Consider the following 26310-nt stretch of genomic DNA (forward strand, 5'->3'; position numbering starts at 1 on the left):
ATGTTAAAAAAGTGTACATTTTATTTAAGGGAAGTAACCAAGTATCAGACGTATGATAACTGATTTTACAAAAGCGCTTGTATTTGCAAGCTGAAAATAAAACACAAATGTTTCATATTTTACTTGTTCTTATGTTCGCCAAGTGAATAAATACCAGTACAGAGAGTACATTCCTTCGTTTTACTAGAAAAGAGACATTATGCTGTAAAGTTTCATGTTGAAGGCAAATGGTTATTTTACATTTCAGTTACCCAGAAGAAAATTTTATGGTCTCCTCCAACTGCACATAGTGGAAGAGTTCTATGCCATGTCAAACCAGATCCTACAGCTGCAGTGCCAGTAAGAATGGGCTTTCAAAAAAAAAAAAAGGGAGAGAAAGAAATATCAATACAACATACCGTATAAATGATTTCTATACCACATATACCAAGTTGTATAATCAAATACAGTTTAAATACAACAGAAATCCAAATGAAAAATCTGATTAGTTCCAGTAACTACTTACTACATTTAAGTAAGATACAGCACAATATTCTATGATAACAAATTGTTTCAGCTATTTTCACTATTACTATTCTAAAGGCATGCTTTCAAACTTAGAAACCTTTTCTAATGAAATTACTTCCTGTAATTTAAGCATACTCACAACTACTATGTTTGGAGGTAATATTTTTACTGTAAGCATTACAAATGTATACTAACACCAACAAAACCAAAATATTTCCTATGCTTTGTGTTCATTGTCTCTAGATACATTTTCATTCATTATTTAAAATAGAATTAGTTTAAATCTGTAAATTACAAAAAAAGCTGGTTTTAGCCTCTTTAGAACTAGGAATACTAAAAAATTTATTAAGTAACAGGTTAAATGTGTTTTTATTCCCCTTAGCACTGATAAGGCAAAGCAAAATAAAACATACAGATGATGCAGCTTTTAAAATAGCAGGTTAAGTCTGGTGTGATTTTTTTTTTTTTCCCCCTTAGCATGGATGACACAAAACAAAATAGGTAGACCAAGTAGCATTTCTGGATGGTTTGGGCTAGTTTTTAACTGTGGCTTTTAACTATTTATAAGGCTAATTTGAAGAGAACAGATGTAATTCCAGTCAAAAGCTGAACTCAAAAGTTTACCTGAGGATGTCCTAAATGATGAACAAGCAGTTGAGTAGTTGTCTTTCCTGGATATCCAGTGGTTGCAAACAGATTTTCACTCACTTGGGACCACCTATGAATAAAATGAACATACTTTTCAAATAACCCTTAGCAGACTATCAGAAGTGCACACAAAGTGGAGTTCTCTCCCTTGTGACTGTGTGATGCTGTCAAATATTCTACTAACACCAGAACAATAAATTCAGAGAATTGGCTTGTAAATTATTCACCACCCACAACCCGATATGCATGTTATTGTAAAACAGAAAAAAATCATGGGAATGTAACACATATATACTAAATGTAGGTAATTCACAAATTTCAAAGTTTATAGACCAGATCACCCTAAAAATTATTTAAGTGCGACACAGCCAGGTCCTTAAACAAACTACTCCTTGCATGTGCACAGATTTATATAGACTAAAACCACAGAATAGAGACAACAGTTATACCTGAATAATCTGGCTCGATCAACATGGACAGGTCTCTTATCCTGTGGATAACTAAAACAGACATTCAGGGTAAAGAACTGTTCTGCAAACAACTACAGCTCATGCAATAAGTACCAAAAGCATGTACCATTTAACAGTGAAGGGGACACATTGTCTACTCTCTGTGAAAAAGCTGAGGGAAAACAGAGCACTCCTGCATCTTATGTCTCAATCTGGAGTAGGAAAACTGAAATAGTTATCCAGTTTATTATGGTTCAATAATTAGGTATCTATGACTTAGAATGAAATTTTAACAAACATGTAGAATTTACAGTGAGAGGTAAACAGTAGTAAGGTGCTGTATCAAATGGACAAAAAGACAATGTTCTCTTTATCAGATAAAAAAAAAAGAATGCCAGGGGATGTTCTGTATGGATTTCATAATTCCTGAAATTTCACTTTCAATTTCATTTACTGAATAGGTGATATAATACACAGTGCATTCAAGCAAAGCAGCCACATCTCATCCTGTACTGTTTAAGAGAATAAAGAAACCTATGTCATGTGTATAAAAATACCTGGAGCAAGTGATATCCCAGATTAGCCAATCACTTCCAGCAACTGCTCCAATTTTAAGAGTATTTTTTAAACACCAGTCTGCTGACATCAGGGGTGTTTGTTCACACTCTAGGGACAGAATGGCTTGCTGTGTAATTAGATCATAGAATCGTATTGTTCCATTCTTCTCTGCTACCATCAGCTGTTAAAGAGAAATTAATAAACGTTGTAAACTTAGCACGTAATGAGTCTTAATAATTTTGTCAGTACTGTTTAATATCTTCATCAATGACATACACAGTGGGGTCGAGTGCACCCTCAGCAAGTCTGTAGAAGTCACCAAGCTGAGTGGTGTGGTTGACACACCTCACGGATGGGATGCCATCCAGAGGAACCTGGACAAGCCTGAGAAATAGGCTCGTGTGAACCTCATGAGGTTCAACACAGCCAAATGCAGGGTGCTACAGCTGGGTTGGGGCAACCCCCGGTATCAATACAGGCTGGGGGATGAAGGGATTAAGAGCAGCCCTGCCAAGAAGGACTTGGGGGTACTGGCAGACAAAAAGCTGGATATGAGCCGGCAATGTGCTCTTGCAGCCCAGAAGGCCAGTTGTATCCTGGGCTGCATCCAAAGCAGCGCGGCCAGCAGGTCGAAGGAGGTGATTCTGCCCCTCTACTCCGCTCTGGTGAGACCTCACCTGGAGTACTGCGTCCACCTGTAGAGCCCTCAGCACAGGAAAGACAAGGACCTGTTGGAGCAGGTTCAGAGGGGGGCCACAAAAATGATCAGAGGGATGGAACACCTCTCCTGTGAGAACAGAGTGAGGGAGTTGGGGTTGTTCAGCCTGGGGAAGAGAAGGCTCTGGGGAGACCTTATTGAAGCCTTCCAGTACTTAAATGGGGCTCACTGCAGGGGGGATGGACTAGATGACCTTTAAAGGTCCCTTCCAACCCAAACCATTCTATGATTCTACTCTATAGCAAACCTAGCATACTTTCAAGAAATCTTAATAATATTAAAATAGGTACAATTTTTCACTTTGTACCCTAAAACATTCTCCTGAACACTCTTCCACCAATAAATAAAAAGCACTTTAATCCATACTACTGTCACATTGTTATACATAGTGATTACATTATTTTTCTTTAGATATCTATGTGTATAATTTTGGTGCTTAGAAGCACCAGTTCTTAACCACAGATGCACTGTGCTTTTAGAATTGTAAATCAAAAAGTTACTCTTCTAGAATGAAATTTCAAGTTCCTGTTCTGACTACAAAAAACTGACTGACAGACATAGTGCTGTACAAGGAAATAACAATATTGATCAGTGTAATTGTAGAATCTGGATTCACACTTACTGAATTTATATACTATCTCTTGCTTCATCCTGTAACAGTTTGCAACAGATTTTATCTGAACTTTTTTGATTAAAGTAATATCTTCAAGTAGTTGTTTATTAAGTACTGTACAAAAAGCTTTCTGATTAAACGATGAAAGAGCTTTTCTCCATGAGGAGATAATGGTTCTCAGATAGTAATGAAAAATAATTAAGGAAGGCAAAAACTTTGCCTTCCAAAAAAAAGTTTGTTTGGAAAAAGAAAGCTGTCACCAAAACATGCTTTACTGCAAACTAAAGGCACAGTAAGCATTTTGACCTACAATAAGCTTTTTAACAACCATTGGCCTCTGAAGTTTTACTAGCTTTTTGAAGGGGGTTTTCTTTAAAAAAAAAAAAAATCCTGTGCCTACTCTTTGATAAGGGTCAAAGAAAAGACAAGATAATACGATGTAAGATTGGTGTCGCATTGCAATGCTTTTGGGCTAATCTAGTAATTTTGTTTGCTTACAAAGTTGCCCAGTAGCAAAGAGTAGCAAACACATTCAGTTGTGATACCACCTGAATCAACAGTTTTCCTAGTTTTCTTAGGAAGGACCGGATATTGATATTGGTGGAAAGTGTGGTGAGAATAGAGATCCTTCTTCCCTATTGCTATGTAAATATTTTGATACCTTATTTGACTGCTTTTCTCTGTTTAAAGTGTGTGTTTTTGTGGCAATCTGAACAACTATTTGGACCTGCTTAAGGCAGTTATTGATTGGCACAACAGGAATAATAAATCCAAGATTGCAAGGACTAGAACATTAATGAAGCTGGACATTTTGGTATATATCAGCTGATTAATCCTCCCCAGTACAATAAACAGATAAGTATAAAATCACAATTTATTGATTTGTTTTGATTCTTCAGCACATATTTCATAATAGTCCATGCAAGAACAACAACAACAAAAAAAATCCCTTGCTAACTTCAAAGAGATCCTTTTCAAAATTTGGCATGCTTTATAAGAGTCTCTGTTATTGGTGAACCATGTTACCATGACTGAGAAAAACATGAATTTTTCTCTGGTAATATAAGTTAATATGCCATCAGCAGAATAGTTACCAACATTGTAATGATGTATATAATCAAGAAGGAATATTTCTGATGGGAGGAGTGAGGGACTGAGGGTAAAACGATAAGAATGAGAATTCTTTACAGTGACTTCACGTTAGCAGATCCAACGAATATCCAGTTACAATGTACAGTAGCTCCCCAAACGTCAATCCTACTACAACATCAAAGATTCGTAGTTCAGGTAAGTCCACCCTCCTGTTATTTTAAAGGTGATGAGGGTGAAGAGCTGGAACACACAACCTTAAAAGCCTCCTCAGGATGCCAGCAAACACTCATTCCAGGAGAACGTAAAACAAAATGGGCCTTCTCATTTCCTTCCAAATCCCAGACCCTAAAGCAACAGGAAAAAAAACCCCAATGTATTAAACTATTTATTGCCATTTATATACATTAACTTTCAGTGCCTCTATACATTCACAAAGGAAGTGACCACATGAAGTAGTGTTTGTGCTTTATCACTTCAAATAGTCAGTAAGAGTCAGTGCTGAAGAGAATGTATTTTAACATTGATAAACTAGGCTGAGCCTCTGTTTAAAAGGGCAATATCAAAATAATTTGACAAGTTTATCTGTCTAGACATGGTATGTAGGTGATTCGTTCCCACTTTATTCATAAGTCAACACTACAGCCTTTATACTATACCATAAATAACAGAGACAATACAAAGCAGGAAGGTCAGTGCTGGTCTAATACAAGCAACCTAGCGTGAAGTACCAAGCAACTTAAAATCATCCACATTACCATGTAAAGGATAAGACCATGCACTAAAGTATTTTGCTTGTCTAACAGATGCATTTCCATTTTTTCCCTGGTAAGACAAGATTGCATAATGGAAATATAAGAAAATAAAATGAAGCTCAGGCAAACAAAAGGGTCTATGGCAGAGGTAACACACTAGCCCACAAAGGATCGTGGCAAGCTTTCAACAAACAAATCACATGTGCTAGTTTAATCTTTTCCTTTAGAAGAACTTACAGGACATATCAAGCAGTTTAAAAAAAAATTTAAAAATTGACAATATTTGGGCAATATGGATTGACAGGGAAGTGTATACTGAACACCAAAACTAGGTTAGGTGATGAGCGAGTTTTCTTTGGATGCATTCGATAGGAGTGTTAATGAGCCATGAAGCTACTTAATTTATAAGATGCAACAAAACCAAACGAGACTATTTTACCTCACAGCCACTGCTCAACTGCCTCTTTTCCTACAAAATCAGTAGCTCAGTTGTAGGACAAAGACATCACAGTTTTGAACATCAGTCTGAACCACAAGGCTGCATCCTATTTATATGCATTTTCACACCCAAACACACATATATCCTTCCTCCCTGACACATAAAACCATAGAAACAGCCAATTTTTTAAGCAGTGTTCTGCCCAGTCTTTTGAGTTAAGAGTGGCTATGTACTATTATTGTTTATTCTAGAGGATTTTTGCTGACTTCCTCCAGACTGTTTTTAGTTTATATCTCACCAGGGTGCTTAGAGCCTTATATTTAAGAGATTTCAAAAAACTCTTAAATAATACATCATAAGTCTAGACAAAATATATGGGAATAAAGTAAATATATTTAATGAACAATGTTGTTTTCTTATGCCAAACCACAACAGATCAAATATTTGTTTTCCCTGTAGAAAACGCAGCGTCTCTAATCTTGAAGGATCAGTGTCCTTATTAAAAAAAGTCAAAACAAAAACCTGACAACCGTTTAAAAAATGAAATATCTACTTGATTAGGTAATTTAGAAACATACAATACTTTCTTCTACTGCCAAAAATTTTGCCTTGTAGATTTGTCCAAGTCAAATCAACACTTTCCATGTGTATTTACTGTGCAGGGAGAAAATTATGATATAACAGAAGACGGTGAATCATTTTGGCCAAAGGAGCATGCCATCATGTTTCCTTCCCTGAAGTGAGTGAGGTTATTAGGTGTTGAGACAGAAATTTATGCTTTCTACCTCCCTAACTTTGTTATTTATAAAATGACAAAACTGTATCTGTTACTTTGTAAGAATGGTAAGATTGTTAGTAACAAACAGTATAGGAGGAAGGAAAAAAGGATAAATGCCCCTCTTTCTTCCTTCTTTATTGATAACAAAGATGGTATCATTTAGTTTTGAAAAAAAAACCCCAACAACAAACCAGGCAAGACGTATCAAAATAGATCCTTGTCGGACTGCATCAAGTCCATGCTGGTATGGAAGTTTACAATTACATATGTGTTCAATTAACTCTTTTCAGTATTTCTTTGTGACTAACCCGAGTAAAAAATGTGCAAAGACCAAAAATTAGCCAAACTGAATTTCAGTTAGTCAGTAATTGTAACCAAATCAGCTACAGATGCTAAAACAAACCCTCTAGTTTTGTCCACATTCCTATCATGTAAATCAATCCAAAAAGACTGAGCATTTTGCCTCCCGTTCAAAGTCCTTGAAACTTTTCTAATATTACCATGATTTTATACCAAAGCAAACTAGTGTCTACTTTTCTCCAAACATCCTTATTTTCTGTAACCCTGCTATATGTCACCCTCTTCTCCCCTCTTCCCCCCAATCAACCACTGTTGTATAGACTTGTTATTGGGCTTGTGGTATTTTTTTGATATTTAAAAAAGCTTACACAATAAATTTAAAGGAGACAGGTTTGAATAACCACAGTTGAAATAAGGGACAAAGTTTGAATAATATAAAGCCTCAAAAATAATATGTAATCTGCTCAGAAATTCATTATTTTTAAAATAACTAAGAACTGAGAAAGTATATGCTGCAGTGCTCACAAAATTTAAACTAACACAAAATACAGATAGTTGCAAATACCGTTAAAGAAAATTCTTCAGATATTAGTACATTTCTCTTGTCACTCACATCCTGTGATTAAACAAACAGATGACAACTGCAGTTATCTCAAAGTGCAAAGATACTCAGACTGTGCGGGAACAACTATATTTTATGTCATATGCATGAATATGGATGATGACATGCTGCATATGTGCAGTAATTTTATCACATAATGGACTTTTATTAAAGTTGGCAAAGCATTCATTAGAACATCTGAAAACCTGTCTTATGGCAGTGGAGATGATCCTTATTTTATATTCTAACTTTCTGAATTCTGAATAATTCTAACTAGAGAGCAAAACCAAATCCTAACTGAATAAAGCCCATCATTTACAATAGTAAAAGAAAAAACCTCTATTGCAACCTTCAGGTGTTTTTCAAATCCCCAGAAGATGAAAGTAAAAAAAAGTATTCTTTTAACATAGGATTTCCAACAATTTTAGTAAGTGGGGTGGGGACTAGAACAAACCTTGACATCTGATACCATTCCCAACCACAAAGCATGATCAGCTATACCTGAACCATTACAGATTACTGTCTGACCTACTCTTAAAAATGTCCAGCATGTTTTTGTTTTTTTTTTAATAATATCTAACTTTAATACACTTCACTGATGTTTCTTTATATCTCCATTTCACATCTTCCACTGTGAAGAAAATACTATCACCCTGGAAAAGCCTAGAGGACTATGGAGAAGGAAGAGATTCCTGTTACAGAGATCACACAACAAAGTTGTTCCTCACTGACCACAACAAGTGAGGAGAGGAAGATCTCAGAAAAGGAAAATGGAAGTGCACAGATGTCATGGTTTAGCCCCAGCCGGCAACTAAGCACCATGCAGCCGCTCACTCACTCCGCCTCCCACACAGGGACGGGGGAGAGAATTAGGAAGAAAACCTCGTGGGTTTTATCGTGAGATAAACACAGTTTAATAGGACAGAAAGAAAGAAGGAAACAACAATGATAATACCAACAAAGGAATGTACAAGAACAAGTGATGCCCAATACAGCGATTGCTCACCACCTAGTGATCGATAGCCCGTCCCTGAGCAGCGATTTCTGCTCCCCAGCCAACTCCAGTTTATGTACTGGGCATGACGTCGTATGGTAGGGAATATCCCTTTGGCCAGTCTGGGTCAGCTGTCCCAGCTGTGTCCCCTCCCAGCTCCCCGTGCACCCCCAGCCTCCTTGCTAGCAGGCCAGCACAAGAAGCTGGACTGTCCTTGTCTGCTTAGCAACAACCCAAAACATCAGTACATTATCAACAGTTTCTCATCCCAAATCCAAAACACAGTCTCACACTAGCTTCTGTGAAGAAAACCAGCTCTATCCTGGCTGAAACCAGGACAACAGATCAATTAACACCGTGGAGAATACAACCAACACTGGCCTTGTCTCAGGTCTTCTGCCAACTCCATATGGAGGTGGTTATCAAAGATCCGAAGAGAATACTACGTAGGACATGAAAGAACAGAAGGCTGAAGTGGAATTACCGAAATCCCCTGTAGCTATTCAGAAGAAGAGAAAGGTGTAATATTAAGGATAATTTCTAGTAATTGATTTTCTTTTACTGACAAAATAAAGAATTTAAGTTTTTATAAATCAGGTAATATAATGTACTGCCCAACTAACAGTTCACCGCTGCAGAACTAGGTAGCAGAACTCCCTAATCAGCACACTGCGAAACAAGCCACAAAAGTGGTTGCAGGGGGGAGAAAGGGGAAATTCATTTGGGGTGCCTAGCACTAGTGCACCAGGTATAGCCATCTTAAACTATCTCCTGACTCAGCACAGAGGTTCCTAAATATGTGCCTGTAGAGCATCTCCTTCACTTATTTTTGATTCATGAAATAAAAGCCTTTTCATAGAGTAATGTGTAAATACTCTTTCAGAAAGCTGACCCATATTCACCATTTTATTTTGGTGGTCAAAGGAAATGTCAATGTTACTAAATATTTCTAAAGAATTAGTAATTAGTATCTTTTAGATTTTGGCGTTAAAATCCATGTTACCCTCTAGCTTCTTGTAATATCTACTTGGATACGCAAGCATTGATTTATTTTTCACTGGTAACTGTGGGATGTAATTCTGATTATCCCCTGCAACGTTGGTAGAAGTAGGAGAAGCAGGGGAACTGCACATGTATGTTCACTACTATGTGAAGCATCTCAGCTGACTGTACTTTGCTAATAAGCATTTCAGAACATGCACACTCAGAAATAGGTCTAAGAAATACACAATGCTACTACTACAGAAAACCCCCTGAAGTTATCTAAAGCAAAGCCAGAGACTAAGCAGTATATTTGCAAAAATGTGAAGCTTCAGCTGTATCCTTTCAACCAAAGAAAAATTAGCTGTTAAGTGTTATCAGCTTATTGTTTCCCATGAAGACATAAAACTATATGCTTCTGTGGGCTGACTGTTACTGAGAAACTCAATTACAATTCTGCCAATGAATTTCTAAAATACAAGGTAACTGCTACACAAATCTAATGCAACAACTTCTATTTAGAACAATTTATAGGCTAGACTAAATGCTAGGACTCTGTGACCCTTAACGTAAGTCATAATGCGTCACATGGGAAATAGCTACCATTTCATCTGCATATTTTGAAGACTCCCTAACTAATGTCTTATTCATCCATACTTAAGACCAGACTGAAATAACATTCCAAATATTTGATTTGGAAAGTGATTTTTTTTTTTTTTTTTTTTTTTAAGCTGACTGGATCCTGTAACAGGACACCAGTTAATACTTGCATAGTGACTGTGAAGGACAACAGAAGCTGTTGGTTAATACTTGCATCATAGCTGTAAAGTATAACAGAAATTGCGTAAAACTACATTTGGAGGACAAACAAGGATGCATTCAAAAAATGTGTAATGTCAAAGACTAGACACTGGGGAATTCTATCACAACAAACAGATAAAGACAGAACAACATGAAATAAGATACCTTTTAAAAAAATTTTGGCAAAAACCCGTAATTTAGTGCACTAGGAATGGGAAGATACTTATTCCTGCCTCCAAAATTATATTTTATTTGTGAGAATGACAACTTTTCAATATAGCCAAAACCTGAAATTGAATTAACAAGGTAAGACTCAAGTGCAACAAGTGCTGGCAACACATTAAAGAGACAAAGAAAACCAAACAAGTTACCATTGGCTTTCCTTCATATTGTCTAGAGAAAGACCTACACAAAAATAATTGAGACATAAGAGTACCATGTAAACAAATACATTACAGATTAAAAAACCTTAAAAACACATGAAATGCTACAATAAATTTTGAGACTTTAGTTAAGCTAGTTTCCAGTGATATCAAACCTTTCCCCCAAATCCCTGTCCAGGGAGCAAAACTGGCCGCCTGATGGAGCGGCATTTGTGCTATGTGCAACAGAGAACACAGTGACTGATAAATAAATTCACAGTCTTTCTCTATGAAGCAACATTGAGCCATGGCATAAGCCGCTGAAGAGAACTCAGCAAGGAATCAAAGGGCAAGTAGGTTCACAGATAAAGTGGGAGATAAGTCAACTGCACATTCTTTTCTATTACACACACAAAAAGAGAGGAAGATGATGTAGCTTAAGGACTAATGAAAAAAAGAAAAAAAAGAAAGGGAGCGAGTAAGAGGCATGGGCAAGTCCTTTTCAGCTTTTTAAAATACAAGCCAATCCAGCACTTGATGATCATAAGAAATTGCCATGATGCTATTATTAAGGGCCTGATACTGTCAGTAATCTTTCAATTCAATATGAGGATGCAGTATGAGGTGGTTATCAGTCAGACTGAATTAACTTTTTAACAGTCAGAGGTTATTTTTTAGCATGCATATGAGACTAGTGGGTTTTACCAGGATGGTATTTTGCATGAAATACTTCAAGAAACATCAGATGGTGTCAAAAACTACCAACAGTGCTTGTGCTGTTTTCCAAACATTTCCTATATTCTTTTTGCAGAGGCTTCATTACGTATCAGAACAAAATCATTTGTACATCTGAATCCCTGCAGCCTCCTATATTGTGTTTCAAAATCATAACAAAAAAGCCAGCAATATTTTTATTCCTTAAGAGTAGTGCACAGGGAGTTGCACACAGTTCTCATTAGTGAAGTGGGATGCACATGTTCCTACACATAATGCAATGCAAATGTTCAAAGTGTATAATGCTTTATAATTTTACGGAATGAAATTAAATATTCCTTAAAGCTATCCTAAAAGATTTTTTCTTATTCATTAAACATGCTCTTATGATATCAAGAAATGAACAAGCAAATTATTTTAATTACACATAAATATTATATAGTTTTGAAACTGACATATGAAAGGCAGATCATGAAGAAAAAAACCCTAGATTTGAAAAGAAACTATTAGATTAAATCCAAGAGGTAATTTACTTTTTTTTTCCCCTATCATGACCAAGTTTGGCTTTCAGCAGAATGTACAAATAGCCTAAGTTGTTGGTTTTTTTTAATGTATACACAAGATATTTACTTTTATTTATTTTTACTTCAGTTGTACTCAACATTAACACGTATGACATCAATAAAACTGATTCAAATTTTAGTTTAATATAACAGTAGTTATTTTACCTATTTCCTCTGCCAATCTTCTACCATTTTCTTTAAATTTCACAATCAAACTTTAAAAATAGTTTTATTTTCTATTTTTTAAGAAAGAGTAAAGCAATTATGAAATGAGTAAAAAAGTGAAACACAAGAAACTATCCTGTGAGTTCATCAATATTAGTTTACTATATATATTGTATAAAATAAGCAAAATTTGAAAATTACAATATCCTGCGAAAGATAGAAATTAACTATAAGCTTGTGAACAGCTTCATCTGTCTTGTAACATAGCCATCCTTGGGACAAAATGAAGGAAGTAATACACTATATTTAGGACCCAGGATTTGAATTTTTGAGTCAACTTTGCAGATGTAATTTTAGCTACAGAGATTTTTATCTTTAATAGAAATACAGTTGTGAGTAACTCTAACACAGTGGGTTTTAAGCGTCTTCCAAAGGTCTCTTCTTTCAGAAAAGCAATTCTTTTTAATGTTATGTTAGTTTTGAGATTCTCAGTGCAAAGCATACATAAGCATACAGCATATTTACATACCAATACCTCTTCACTTGCCTATGAATGCACACAACACTTTTATTCACAACTACTTAACGTAGATGGCTACTGCAATTATTTTTATGCAACAGTATTTTTAATTCAGTTGTACCTCACAGCTGGGAAACAGTCTTGTGTTGTGAGATGAACAAGGCCAACAAAGACTATGTGCAAAAACCAAGAATTCCTGAATGACATAGCGAAATTTAAAGGTAAGAACATTGAATACATCACCACAGCCTCTCCAGCTGGTATCTGACATGTTCTTACTTTTTCCATTCATGCATGTGGAGCATGAAGACTTTAAAAATTGAATTTAAAGGTTACGGTTTCAAAACTAATGGAAAATGCATTCCCTGGGACTTACCAAAATCATTCCTTACATGTTTGTATAAATTTTGTACATACGGACACATTGTATTAAGACATTATTAAGACTGTATTAAGACATTATTAAGATAAAAAGTGGGACTCTAACAGAACAATACTCAAATGCTCAAAACTTCATGTTTGTGTACTAATTGTTCTAGAACTTTATTCCAAAGGTATTAACAGATGATGTATCCCGAGAACAATTTCAGGATAGAAATTCAGTAGAGAGAGAAGAATTATTCCTCTTCTTACATTACTGTTGAAGCAAATTACACAGTAAGTAAGGAATGATTTTGGTAAGTCCCAGGGAATGCATTTTCCATTAGTTTTGAAAGCGTAACCTTTAAATTCAATAAAAAGTCTTCATGCTCAACATGCATGAATGGAAAAAAATAAGAACTCAAGTAGCCAAAAAAAATCCTACTTACTTCCCATGGCTTTTAACCAAAGACTTTATGCTTTACTGCATAAAATGTCTTTCAGAGTTACTAAGTTGAAATCTTGATAGTATACATTAATGATACCATTTTAATTTCCTTTTAATTTAGTATTAATTAGACTACTGGTTTTAAAAGTTTTTTTTTTTCCTCTTTCATCTTAGGAACACTGAGCATTTCATAAAAACAAAAAAAGGCCACACGTTCCAACAGCTCTTTGCTGAATAAGACCAATACTAGTTTAGATTTAATGAAGAAATCAAGGATAGGAAATAAATCGGAACAAGCTATGAATAAGTCATACATTTCTACTATTCATTCCTAATGATTTTGTTGGGAATATGGACAGACAGTCTATGGAAAATCTGACTACAGGTCAAAGTAGTATTTCTGAGTTCCCCAGGGGTGTTAAAATCACAGACCTTTTAGATTTTCAATTTATGTACAACAGAATAGCTCAGCTAAAGCTGTGATTTATACCAGTTGATGATCTACTCTCTACAAAGTCTCAAACACAGAGTAATCATTTTAAGAGCTATTATTCTCTTTGCAGGTAGAAGACGGCTTGGGGAGAAAAAGCAATTTTTCACTTGAGTACTACCTGGTCATTTATATAGGAATTGAAATGGTGGTAACTTCAATGAGCAAATATATAATTCATATAATTAGAGAAAAAACTGAAACAGTTCCTTAACTGAGACAAGTTTTGAATTATCACAGCCGTTACAAAGAAAAGTCAAAGGTTATGCTTTCTCAAGTCTCTTGCTGCTACTGCAATGACTTGCAAAGCCTGCATAGCTGCCCTACTGTGCCTCCAACTGTGAGCTGCATTGGAGGGATAAGAAGAGCAGCTTTAAAGTTTGTGTCCACTACTAGAAGAGGGGGATGGCGGACCTTTTCACAAGGAAAAACTCCTGTACTACAAAACCTTAACCAGTGTTTTTCGAAGTATTTAACCATGTTTCCCTTTTGCTTCCAGTTACAAATATCTAAATACATTGGTTTGAAGCAGCTATAATCATGGTACTATGAGCTGCCAGTACCAGTGGTGTTAGTATGGTACTGTCCTTCGGCTATGTAATCCTACCTCCTAGTAAGGCTTATATATTTGGGTAAGTGGACAGGTTCACATACGTATGTTGGTTTTAAACTTGACTCATGTCATGACAGAATGGATAGAGAGGGTCTGTACAGTTCAGTGCTGAGCTAAGCAGGTCTTCTTTCTCCTATTCTCATGCCTTTTATTCCTGTCCCAGCAGGAAAAATTACAGTGTACGTAATGCCAAGACAGAACAGTTTTCTTCACATTGTATCTAGTTAGTTCAAAATGTTGCTTTGAAAAAAAACAACCCACAAGACACAACAAAAAGCCAGTCCACAACTTGGTTAACAAGACTAGTCCACTTGCTGGTTTGTTAGTGGACTAGTCTTGTTAGTGGGCTATGAAGGCCCATTAAAAATATATAAAGAAATAAATGCTTATTTATTTAAGCAAGCGCATAAAGCATACACACTGAGAAAAAGCCAAGCACTACTGTTTCATTAATGGATTTAACAAAATGCATACCTGCAGGTGTGATCATCACTTACACTTGCAACTTCTTGACCTTCTTTGGGAGCAAACACCAGATCATTAATGTAATCTGAGTGGCCATCAAATGTCTGCCAACCAGAAAACAGAAATACTTTTACCTTAGAGCTGACTGTTCCATCAGTCCACAATGTATTTAATAGATCCACTACAGGAAAGACGTACCAGTGTTAAGATAAAGCTATCATTTTACATGGAAGGTAAAAAAAGTACTTATCAGTAACTGGAGTTCTTTAAAATATCTAATTCATGTGTAGATTCATACTGTTAAGTGAAAGGACCCCCCGCTATTTCTTGCAGTTACCACAGAGGTCAGCTTGATGCTCTTGTTTAACAGAGATCAGTGAATCGCACCAGAACTTTTTATCCTCCTTTCAACCACTGAATTTTGAAGGTAGAAGACAATAAATCCAGAAAGAAAGAGAAGAATGAGCAGGAAGTGAATGTATGCATGATCTACATATCTTAAAGAACTCTCATTACGGGTAAGTAACTCCTAGCTTTGAACAGTAGTTTTTACTAGAGGTTCCTGCAAGCAGCAAGAGAGGTTTTTCCTGAAAGTGCAATAAACCAGCCACTTGTCTAGTATATGCCCTTTTCTAAGCAGTCAGCACAAATTGCCGAAGAGGATTTGTCCACTAAAGATGGCAGGCCAAAAGGCTACCTTTAGAAAAACAAACAGTGAAAAAACTCTCAGTGAAAGAAGATGAAACAGAAGACAATGCACACTGAAGACTTTAAGAAAACCAAAAATGAGGAACAACAGTACAAGCAAAACCAAGCAAGCCATACAACACCTTAGCAATTAAGCACAATTTCTATTAAACATTTGAGAAGAACAGACACAGTGCTTTGTGCTCCCTGCTTTATATGTTGTTGTGCTGAAGAGGAAAGAAAATGGGGTATAGTGCACACTCTTCTTGTACTGTGAATAAATAGATCATCCATTCTCAAATAACAGGATAGGAGCACTCATGGTGTGAATGTACATGTGAACTGTCACTCAAAAGGAAACATTTACAGTTTTATCAGTCAGCACGAGGTAATTTCAAAGGGAACCTCGTTACTGTGTAATTGTTCTTGCCTGAAGCTTCTTAATCGTGACATTTTTATTTCAAACTACTGACAATAACTTAATCTATAACAAAAACCAACTTAGCAGCATAGCTTTTCTGAATAAAAGCAAAAACCCGGTTTTAGTAAAAATTAAAAGTTAGGTAATTTTTACATATTTTAAGGCTTTTTCAGCTATCTTGGCAATAATACCAAAACACCATTTTTACTCAATTCTATTAAGTGTTTTGTACGTATCTACAGGCATAAGTAATCTATTGAGGTTTATGGTATCCTCAAATACCTAAGTGAAAAAACTTATACACAGTTAGCATTAAGCAAGCATGTAAAACTCATCTAATTCAGAGTCCAGTCAAAGTTTAAAGTACATTCAAATTCATTCACATGGGGGCTAGGTATGAATAAATCATCTCTGGTCTCATTAGAAAATCAGTAGCCAGTTAAGATACTGGTTTGCTCCATCTGAGCATTTACACCATATTTTCTCTCATTAACTGCATCTATGGTCTGTTTGACAGAAATCTTACTTAAACTTTTACGTCAGGCACACATCCTTGTGTAGATGTGTCTGTTACTGTTCCATCCTCTTCAGTCCCACTGATTAAGTCTCATGGCATAGCTGCTCTTGTTTTGCCCAGCAAGGTGTCATGAAAAGGAGACAAAAATATCCTCTGGATAATAGCATGTCATGGAGAGATTGCACAGGAAAACATGGTCAAATGAGAACAACCAGTTCCGCAGTTTTCTGAAAGGAAAACACACTATCTGTTCTCTAAATGTAGCTATTCTGAGGAACAAATGCAGAACTGATAAAAAAAAAAATCTCTCAAGTATGCACAATAACTAAATACCCCTCTCTAAAAAATTTGTGAATGCTTCATCAATTCAATACAGAAACATTTTCAGCAGCCAACTTAATTTTTTCTAATAGCTCATAATTTTATTAAAACCTAGTGTTATACTAGAACTAATACATCCTAAGATGATGCTAAACTATTTAGACAGAAATGCCAAGTCTTTTGAAAATTTTCAGCATTCTGAATTCAAATATCCTGCCTCATTTTACTTCTACTGTTCTGATGAAATATGCTTTTTATTAAACAAAATTTGAAGCAGGAGAAGGAAGCCACAATTCATTTCCAAGTGAAAACCTCAAAAGAAGAAAAAGATTTCAGGAAGATCCATCGGTCATATTTTACCTTTTGTTTGTTGTTCTGGGCTTTATCCAACCCATAAATATTGGATTAGTTGTGTTGACAAAGTAATGGAAAACTCAGTATGCTTCAAGTTTCTTGTTGATAATTACATCAAGACAGTTTTTCCACTGGGAAAACACAGTAAGATTACTCTGTCTATCCCTCCTGAAGCAACACATACTAATTGTTTACTACAAAAGACAAAATGTTCAGAGATTACATTTTGACTGTAATCACATACTTCCTTCAGCTTTGTTTGCACATTTTGTACCTCTCCTGAAAATCCCATGTGTAAAGTGTGTACCGTACAATGGATCAAAGTCTTCCATGTGTTCATCGTGAGCTCAACCTCAAGTTTATGAAATAGCCTTTCTGAGGTATCAATTGACTATTACTAAGAAACCACTGTATCAAACTTTACTGAAAGCCAGTTCAGCACAGGTCACTAAGTATTGTGAACATCAGAGATTTTGTGAATAGAATTAGGTGTTACTTTTTTCTTGATAAGAAGTATATAGGTATAAGGTATTCCTATATAAGGAATTAAGATGGTTACCCACAGAAAGTATTTTCCACACTTTTTGTCCAAAAAAACCCCAGAAGATAGTGTCAAAGACAACATTACCACCAATATAAACACACTAGTCGTCATTCTTCCTTTTCACTAATTAGTTCCTCACTCTCAGGTAAAAATGTGTATTTTCAGCTGTTTTCTGATTATTTTCAACGTTAGACCAAGTCTGACCCAGTAACAATATAGATTTTTACTTTTTCCTCAGTCTCAGTACATCCTTAATGAAGTTTACTTAGACTGTTAATTCCAGTGATGGAGCTGGCATAAACAAAGGTACTGGCTTCACCGTTAAATTCAAACCAACACTTCTAATTTGTATTGCATAAGCATCAAACGATCTTTAGGTTTCTGTAGTGTCAAAAATGAAGCAGCATCCATGGTATCTTCAGCTGACAAAAATTAAATTCTGTGGTCCTTCTGTCTACATTAGACACTGGAGGAGCTTATTCATATCAGCTGCAATCAAATAATCAAGATATTGTAACTGCTTGTTTCCTTCTTGGGCAAAATAACTTCTATACCTCCAGTACTTACAGGTGTGGCTGTTCAGCCTAAATACCACATTGTAATGTCCAGCACCTGTTGTATTAATGCTCTCTGGTCTCTATACTCACTACCTCTCATAAAAATTATTCTGATGTGTTATTCAATGAACATACTTTTGCAGTAGAAGTTTATAACTGCTAGTCAGAGCATTTTGTGTAGAAAGAAGTCCTAAGGGTAGATGAATCAGTTCTCCAACAAACGTTTTGTATGAAAAATAATTGCTATCTTAATGGAAATGTAAATGTGGCATTTCAAATTTATTTCTAGGCATCCAGTCAAAACTACTATGTAATAAATTCCCCTAAATTAGAAGTGCATGTTTTAAAGTGTCATTTGTGTTGGTCAGATACCAGAAAAAAATCTTGTCAGAACTGGGAAAACAATAACCCATGAAGAGAATTCTATTCTGTAAAAATAGCACTCAGCAGACTGTGCTACTGAGTTGCCGCCTTTGCTTCTCTGGTTGTAATACAGATAATGCATTGATAATAAGCTAGAAAAGAATCACCTCATTGGGTATATTCAAAATTACTGTTATTTTAGAAGTGTGTTGTTTGTAATCTCATTCTGATTCAGTAATAAACAGCTTACTAGAATTCTACTTTAGAATAAACCTGCTTATTTGAACTTGTATGTTAAAAGTTTAAGCTAATGACTTATCAAAGATGTGTTTGTGTGAAGTTATAATACTGATTATTCCTCTGGAAGCAATTAGTTCCTAATGAACAAAATGGCAGATCTCATTGGTAATTCCTACTGATTTAATTAAATCTGGGCTGTATCCCACATCAATGTGTAGTCTGAAAGCTGGTGTAGACATGAAGTCTACTCTGGAAGGTGTAACAATACCTTTTGCTGAGGACCAGATGACATAGGGACAGGAAGAGGTATGAAAGTTATGAACTATCACAGCTGTCACATTCAGTTTTTGGCAAAAACACATAGAACTGTTCATCATTAATTAACCCGCAATAAAAATAATTAACAGCTTTCATATTTACTAAACATGTGGAAAAAACACGCTCATCGATGGCTTGAATCAGTGTCCACTGAAGTCAAGAGACTTCTCATTGATTTTAGCAGACAGTCCATCAGGTCCTTTATTAATCCAAAATAAAACAAACTATTAGAATTTAGATGGTGAACTGAGCTGAATAGAGCCTGTAGTACCAGATTCATCCCCACATTTTATTATTTCCACTTACTAACCATCCATCATCTGCACAGTTATTAGTGATTTCATCCTTTCTCTCTTCTGCGTGCTTACAAACAGTTCTATAAATTTCTAACATTGCAATAGACATACACAATTAATAAGTAACTTTATACTCTGCTAAGAAGTTAAAAGATTTAATTCACAACTTAACTTTAAAGCCTGTTGTCTGCAATATCGTAATACTGGCACATATCATATAAATATATAACTTTAATAAGGAATGACAGACATCAACTCACAAATAAACAGCATTAAGAACTTTTAGAAATGTTTTGTTAGAAGGGCCACCCAAGCTGATTGTAACTATGTCAGTTATCCCACTGCCTGGGTGACAAAGCCATGTAAGATGGCCAAACATGAAAGAAGGAAATTAAGGGTATGAACATGTGTGAAGTAACATAAAAAGTATTTTCTTTAAATAAAAGATGTTTTGGGTTTTAGTAACATCCAACTTTACTTCTTATACCATGCCTTTTTTCATTCCATTATCAGTATGGCCACATAAGTGACATCTACAATTCACTTTGTTTCTGTATGACAAATATCATTGTCTTACTAATACAAATTACCAAACTACAAATGAAAGTCTCCTTTACACTCAAAGAATACTCTCCTTTTCTCCTTTATACTAAAAACACAACTCTCACCAAAAGAGGCATTATATACCAAAGCATTAAAAAAGAAGGAACACTCTCCCCCTATTTTTTAGTATTAATTAGCCTTGTTTATTCTTGGCTGAGACCTCAACAAAACAAATTCAAACCGGTTAGCACAAACATCTAATTAATATGAGTACTTGGACTGGGACATTGTTTCAAAGGTAAAATTTTGAAGAATACGTACACATCCAAGTGACATAAGAGTTGACATGTCTTGCAAAAAAAAAAAAAGAGATCTCCAGAAAACCAATCTTCAGCTTATAAAGTGAATACAGTATTTAGACCTGGCTTTTTTTATATTGCTGGTTTAAGAACTCTACCATCTATACTGAAAGAAAGGGAAGTGAAATTGTATTTGAAGTAGACAGTTCCTTTGTTTCTGTCTTAGAAATAAGCCAGTGACAGCCTACGGGCATGTTTAGTGTACCTGTCTGCAGTTATGTACTAAATTCAGTATTCTTTCTTTAAATTTTCTACTGTTTGAAAGAGTTGCTACCTCCAGTTCCCAATGAAGGAGAAATTACTAAATCTGCTTTTCTCATAGAGGAGTCCAATAACCAACATCACATAAAATTTTACAGGTTTCTACATAAAGGAACTGTATCCAAGTTGAAATTCACCTGTAGAACACTCTGAGTATATTTTAGATGATCCATACACTTCTTCTTGCTTTTCTTTAATCTGGTTAAATTGCTACATAAATACTTTTAAATCAAAAGATCATGTAGCTGATAGTTATGGTTATTCCCACATTAGAGACAGAAAGGTATATACAATACAAAGATTTTCCCTAGAGATGATGGATATAGGATCTGGCACAGTTCAGTGCTCTCTTTCATACAGTACATTAATCTTTAACTGCCCCTCTGGCCTATTTTGCTTAGACTTCACTAAAGACTAAATAATTTTTTAAAAATAAGTTCAGTGGTCTCTCTCATACAGTACATTAAGCAAAATAGGCCAGAGGGGCAGTTAAAGATTAGACTTCACTAAAGACTAAATAATTTTTTAAAAATAAGCTTAGTTGCCCTTACCTTAAATTCATTCTTGTCCTGCAAGTCTGAAGTAAATAGCCTTAACTTCCTATCAGAAGCCGCAGTACAAAACCTACACTCAACAGACAAAGAAAAGCCCTTCAGTCAATTAACACTGCAATAGTTGACTTTTTATCAGTTTCCCTTCAGTTTAAACCTGCAAAGTGACATGCAAAGGAAAATTCTGATTAAAAAAACAAAAACACAAAAGCTTCTATCTTAATTTTTCTGCTTTCGCAACAAGCAGAGTTACAGTTGAAACTTATCTACAAAATAGCATGTGTCAAGTGCCAAGAATACTTTTTCATGGAAAGAAACACAAAACATTTTACAAAACTAAATCCAAATCAATTATCAACTACCTGAAATACCTCTCATAACTTCATCCAAGGGAAGTTTCAGTGGCAGTTAAGCTACAGCGCACAAAAAAGAACCCCATTATCAGCATTTTAAAATACCAAAACATAAATACATAAATCAATTTGTAGCATATTTTAAACAAAAGACTGTATAAAAATGCAGCAGTAAGCAACCATCATAATTTTGAAGAGGCTTACAAGCTTCTTTTGAGAACATTTTGATTCTTAAGTGCATATTTAATAGTTAACTACCTTTCTAGATTTATACCTCAACAGGTATCACAAATAGCCTCTGACTTGCTCCTAAACACAGCCTATACAATGCAGACCATTACAAATAGCTTTATAAAGCAGGCCATTACAATAGTCTCATCCTTAGTAAAGTTCTTAAAGGAATTCCTTTTTCACTGATGTAGAAAGAAAGAACTAACTACATTTTAGGTCCATTAAAATAATGAATAAGGAAAACAATTATTTACTGCTAGTTCACTGGCGGGAGGGGCAAGAGGCACAAGAAACAGAACCAAAAAACACCAACAAAAGAACGACTCTAAGAATGAAAATGTTCTACTGAAGTGTTCAGAGACTTTGTCGGTGACTTCTAAAGGGTTACATTTCACCCATAAGCTTTAAATTTAGTCCAGTATTAGGGCATTAGGAAAAACAGATAAGAGACAGGGATTCATTGTACTCATTTATTAGAAGTACCTTATCTGGGGAGGTAAAGCATCAAGTCTAGTTTCTGGACTCCATGCTATGGCATCAACTCTGATTCCATGATGAAAGGTTCTTAGTGTCTTATATTGCATGCCTTCCACTTCTGCATCCTCCTCCTATAGAAATATTGTAGTTAGCTAATTCAGAACAATGTCTTAATGACTTCTAACAATTCAGACTGATATGAATTTGAAAGGCTTTCAAAATTACATGTTCCTGGGATCTTTTTAGCTTGTAACATGCTCAAAGTAAAAACCTGGAACATAAAGTATTAACTTGAAATATGTAAGTACTTAAAAATAAATGAAATTATTGCAGTCTCAAGGCAGAGGCCAATGCAGAGCGCAAAAATCAGAACTGAGCTACAAAGATGCTGAGCCTGTTCTTTGTATAAGCAATATCCTCACAGATACAACTAAAGACACTTATAACAGCATGGTAAGTAAGAACACACTGCAATGCGAAGAAACAATGTGAACAAAAGCAAGCACATCATTAAAGCTATCCTCTTTTGAAGCTGTTTTCATACTATGGAAAAATACTAGCACTTCCAAAACAACATTCTTCAAACAGCAGGAGCTAGAAAGGTACCCTCATCTAGCATGACATAAATTACTAATTTGTCTATTCCTCCCACTGGTAAGCACACTGGATGATGGGAAAGATGAAACAAGAGTTGGGGTTGTGGATTTAGTCAATCACTTGACCTCTTTAAAAGTTTTCAAAACATCTAATAGTGCACCTCAAAGGATATTTCTACAAAATTTTCTCTATGTCGTGATTCTGCTTTGAGGTAAGGAACCTCTCTGTATGCCCTCTGCATAATGTAGAGGCTAGGAAGAATCTAGCTGAGGAAGCATGAAATTATCCAGAGTTTTTCAGTGCTTCTTGAAGCAAGGAGCAAGAACACCATTTTCTTCCCCTACTTACTTTACTTTACTTCCCCCTACTTCTCCTACTGGAGTCATTGAGATACTCAGTGGAAGGGAAGGGAGGATATGAAAATTATAGAAAAACTACCTTGTACCACTGGTTGTCAAAATTTTAATTAGTACCTTTTTAAGGCCTACACCAGACACAAGATAAGAGGGTAATACAGATGACAATAGTTTCTTTCAGTTAGCACTAGGTGCTTTTCAGAAAATTTCCAACAATAAGACTGACAGGAATAATAATAATAAAAAGATCAGTTATGCTGTTATTCATATTAGATAAAGTACAAAATTAACACTGTAAAATAGAGGTGAGTTGAAGAAAAAAAGCTTAAAAACAGACTCCGAAAATAATTCCGGTTGTCTCCTATTGATTTTCAAGCATGTAGGCAAAAAAAAAAAAAACACAAAACCCTAATTAAAAAAGTCTTATACAGTATAAAAATATGCAGTACACAGTGGTTTACATTTTAAAAACTTTCATAATATGAAAACTCTAAAAAATTTCAAAATAAGAAAACATATTTTACTGTTTCTAACAGTCTGAGAGTGATCTCTAATAAAAACAACTGAGAAAAGAAAAAAAATATTAGGTAATTATTTCTACTGTCTTTCCTTAAAAGAAATATCTATAAAATTAACATAGAAATTTTAGTTGTAAAGTTGAAAGTAGCTGTAATCTTTGGTGCTTTGCACGCTAGCTGAAAGCCTTAGAAGATAATTTAATCTAAATAGCAAAGGTACATAGAACAAATGTAACTGCAAAAAAGGAGCCAATTACCCTGTGATGATAAAGAAAAATGTACAGAAAATATTAAGTCATGTATTTCCAAAGTTGCACACACAAGTTCTCAGCCGTCACCAACATTAGCAAGAGATACTAAAATGGGATCACTCTTCCACTAGAGCACTCCTGTTTTCTTTGCAGGGAGTGCAGTGACAGGATGAGAGGTAACGGTTTTAAACTGAAAGAGAGTAGGTTTAGACTAGATATTAGGAAGAAATTCTTTACTGTGAGGGTGGTGAGGCACTGGAACAGGTTGCCCAGAGAAGTTGTGGATGTCCCCTCCCTGGAAGTCTTCAAGGCCAGGTTGGATGAAGCTTTGAGCAACCTTGTCTAGTGGAAGGTGTCCCTTGCCCATGGCAGGGGGGTCAGACTAGATGATCTTTAAGGTCCCTTCAAACCCAAACCATTCTATGATTCTATTCAAAAGGAACTTTACGCCAGCAGGATGGTAATTTATAGCAATGTGTATTCTACTGGTATACTTTTATATTTTCTTTAAAAACAAATATCCCAGACTTGTAATAAACAAGTAAAATCCTCCCCTGATAACAGAAGGAGGAGAGGAAACAGGAAAGCAACTAGGGTCTGTGTGTAGTGGAGGTGTTGGCAAAGTAAGTTTCAAGAAACAACTAATAAAATCAACAATAACACAAACTAACCTGAAATCTGCACGTCCCAACAACTACGTAATTATTGCCACCATATGCAATGAGGGAACACGCATCTCCACTATCAAATGGATTGAATTTTACCACGTGCACATAGTCTTCACAATCCACAGTGTAAGCAGTGTTTCTAGTAGAATCTTGCTTCATTTTCAGTGAACTAAGTTAAGGTATCATGAAAGTATGTCTTCTCCAGGATGAAAATCTACATTCCTACACAGAAAGTATTAAAAAGCACACATTACTCATTTGCATAAATAATGTAAAAGGTATTTGTGGCACAACAAATCAAAACTTCCTGTAACATCATATTTAAGAACACAAAAGCTGCACTTAAGCTCATTCTTTTTAGATGTAGCATGTAGTCTCATCCATCAAAAGATTAATGTAACAAACACACAAGCAAAGCTGTCTCTACAGACCAGCATTAACTACAGATTTTGTGCACTGCGCAAGTGTACACATGAGAAAAGTCACATACAGAACTTTTAAATTTTCAACCTAATGACAAAAAATGATACATTACTACCTTCAAATTTGCTTTACTTGTGTACGTCTTTGAAGACTATATGTGTCTAACTAAAAGCAGAGTTAATCAAGGCTGCAAAACTGTAAATGAGAATACTATCATGCATAATTTAAACAAGGTTTCATGACTTAAGCCACCCCAACTGCAGATAGAGCACCTATACCTTTGTGTACCAGAGAACTTATACTTTACTGTATTCAACCAATTTTCCAAGAAAATCAGGTTCCTGTGCTAGAATACAAGAGGCTGAAATGCACAAGTGATTTCAGAATCACTCCTTTTAGTCCCAGTACAGAGTTGGCAGTAGTTTAAGCCTTTTGGGGAAATCAGACCTTTAATTACACACCACGTGGAAAAACAGCTTTAAATCTCAAACCTTTGACAGATTTTGCTGTGTTAACGATTTGAAGGTCTCAGCATCCAAGACTGAATATTTTGCTTGGGAGCCACCCAGGTTTGACACGAGAATCACTGAGATGCAAAGCAGCTCTCCATGGTTGCAATGTTTATTCACTAATTAATGCGACAAACCACCACATTAACATAAATACTTTAGCCATATAACTTGTACAGCTATGCTCCTAAGGCCAAACGCCAATTTTAACCCTACTCGTAGTTCTTCGCCTTTAAAGCTTCCCACAAACACAGGCCACCAGACCAGCTTTAAGGTAAAATACCAGGAATGCTGTTAGCTTCATTCCTTTAGGAAATACAACCCGGGCAACTAAGCCGTGTGGGTGCCTGTTAACCCCCACGCCCCCCTCTCCCTTCAGGGCCCAGCTGCAACTCCCGAGCGAAGCTGCCAGAGACTGTGTCGGCCCCACAGCGCTACCCGGTCCTCAGGCAAAGGCAAAGGCAAGGGCCCGGGCTCGTCCGCACAGCGGCTAGGCCGGCCCGGTTCCCGGGTTTGACCGGGAGAAGCTCCGAGTTCCCCCTCACCCCGGGATGAGACACCCCCCTACCCCCGCCTCACACGAACCTCCTGCGGCCCGAAATCACCCACCGGCACCGACTCTCCCGCCAACAGCTAGCAGCACCTCCCACTCCAGGACCAGCTA

At 35.9% G+C, this 26310-nt stretch overlaps 1 protein-coding gene across 1 annotated transcript; it reads right to left on the minus strand.

Moving 5' to 3' along the window:
* NUP37 (nucleoporin 37kDa) lies at positions 1–24943 on the minus strand. The gene is made up of 9 exons (XM_010286430.1): positions 24718–24943; positions 22331–22455; positions 21264–21336; positions 14941–15035; positions 4840–4930; positions 2162–2343; positions 1605–1655; positions 1132–1225; positions 1–350 (listed from the first exon to the last, which is right to left on the minus strand). The coding sequence occupies exons 1-9, from the start codon at positions 24871–24873 to the stop codon at positions 237–239; spliced, it is 981 nt and encodes a 326-aa protein (XP_010284732.1). The 5' UTR covers positions 24874–24943; the 3' UTR covers positions 1–236.
* Between the last annotated feature and the right edge of the window lie 1367 nt (positions 24944–26310).

The sequence above is a fragment of the Phaethon lepturus genome, unplaced genomic scaffold (assembly GCF_000687285.1).
Source record: "Phaethon lepturus isolate BGI_N335 unplaced genomic scaffold, ASM68728v1 scaffold19294, whole genome shotgun sequence".
In the NCBI taxonomy this organism is placed as follows: domain Eukaryota; kingdom Metazoa; phylum Chordata; class Aves; order Phaethontiformes; family Phaethontidae; genus Phaethon; species Phaethon lepturus.

What these genes read in the sequence shown, in the direction of transcription:
- NUP37 (XM_010286430.1), bottom strand. Translation starts at nt 24,873, where the DNA reads ATGAAGCAAGATTCTACTAGAAACACTGCTTACACTGTGGATTGTGAA. An exon ending in ATCCTGAGGAGGCTTTTAAG is followed by an intron (nt 2,344 to 4,839) that starts GTTGTGTGTTCC and finishes TCTCTTTAACAG; the next exon opens with CTGATGGTAGCAGAGAAGAA. An exon ending in TGGGATATCACTTGCTCCAG is followed by an intron (nt 1,656 to 2,161) that starts GTATTTTTATAC and finishes TGTCTGTTTTAG; the next exon opens with TTATCCACAGGATAAGAGAC.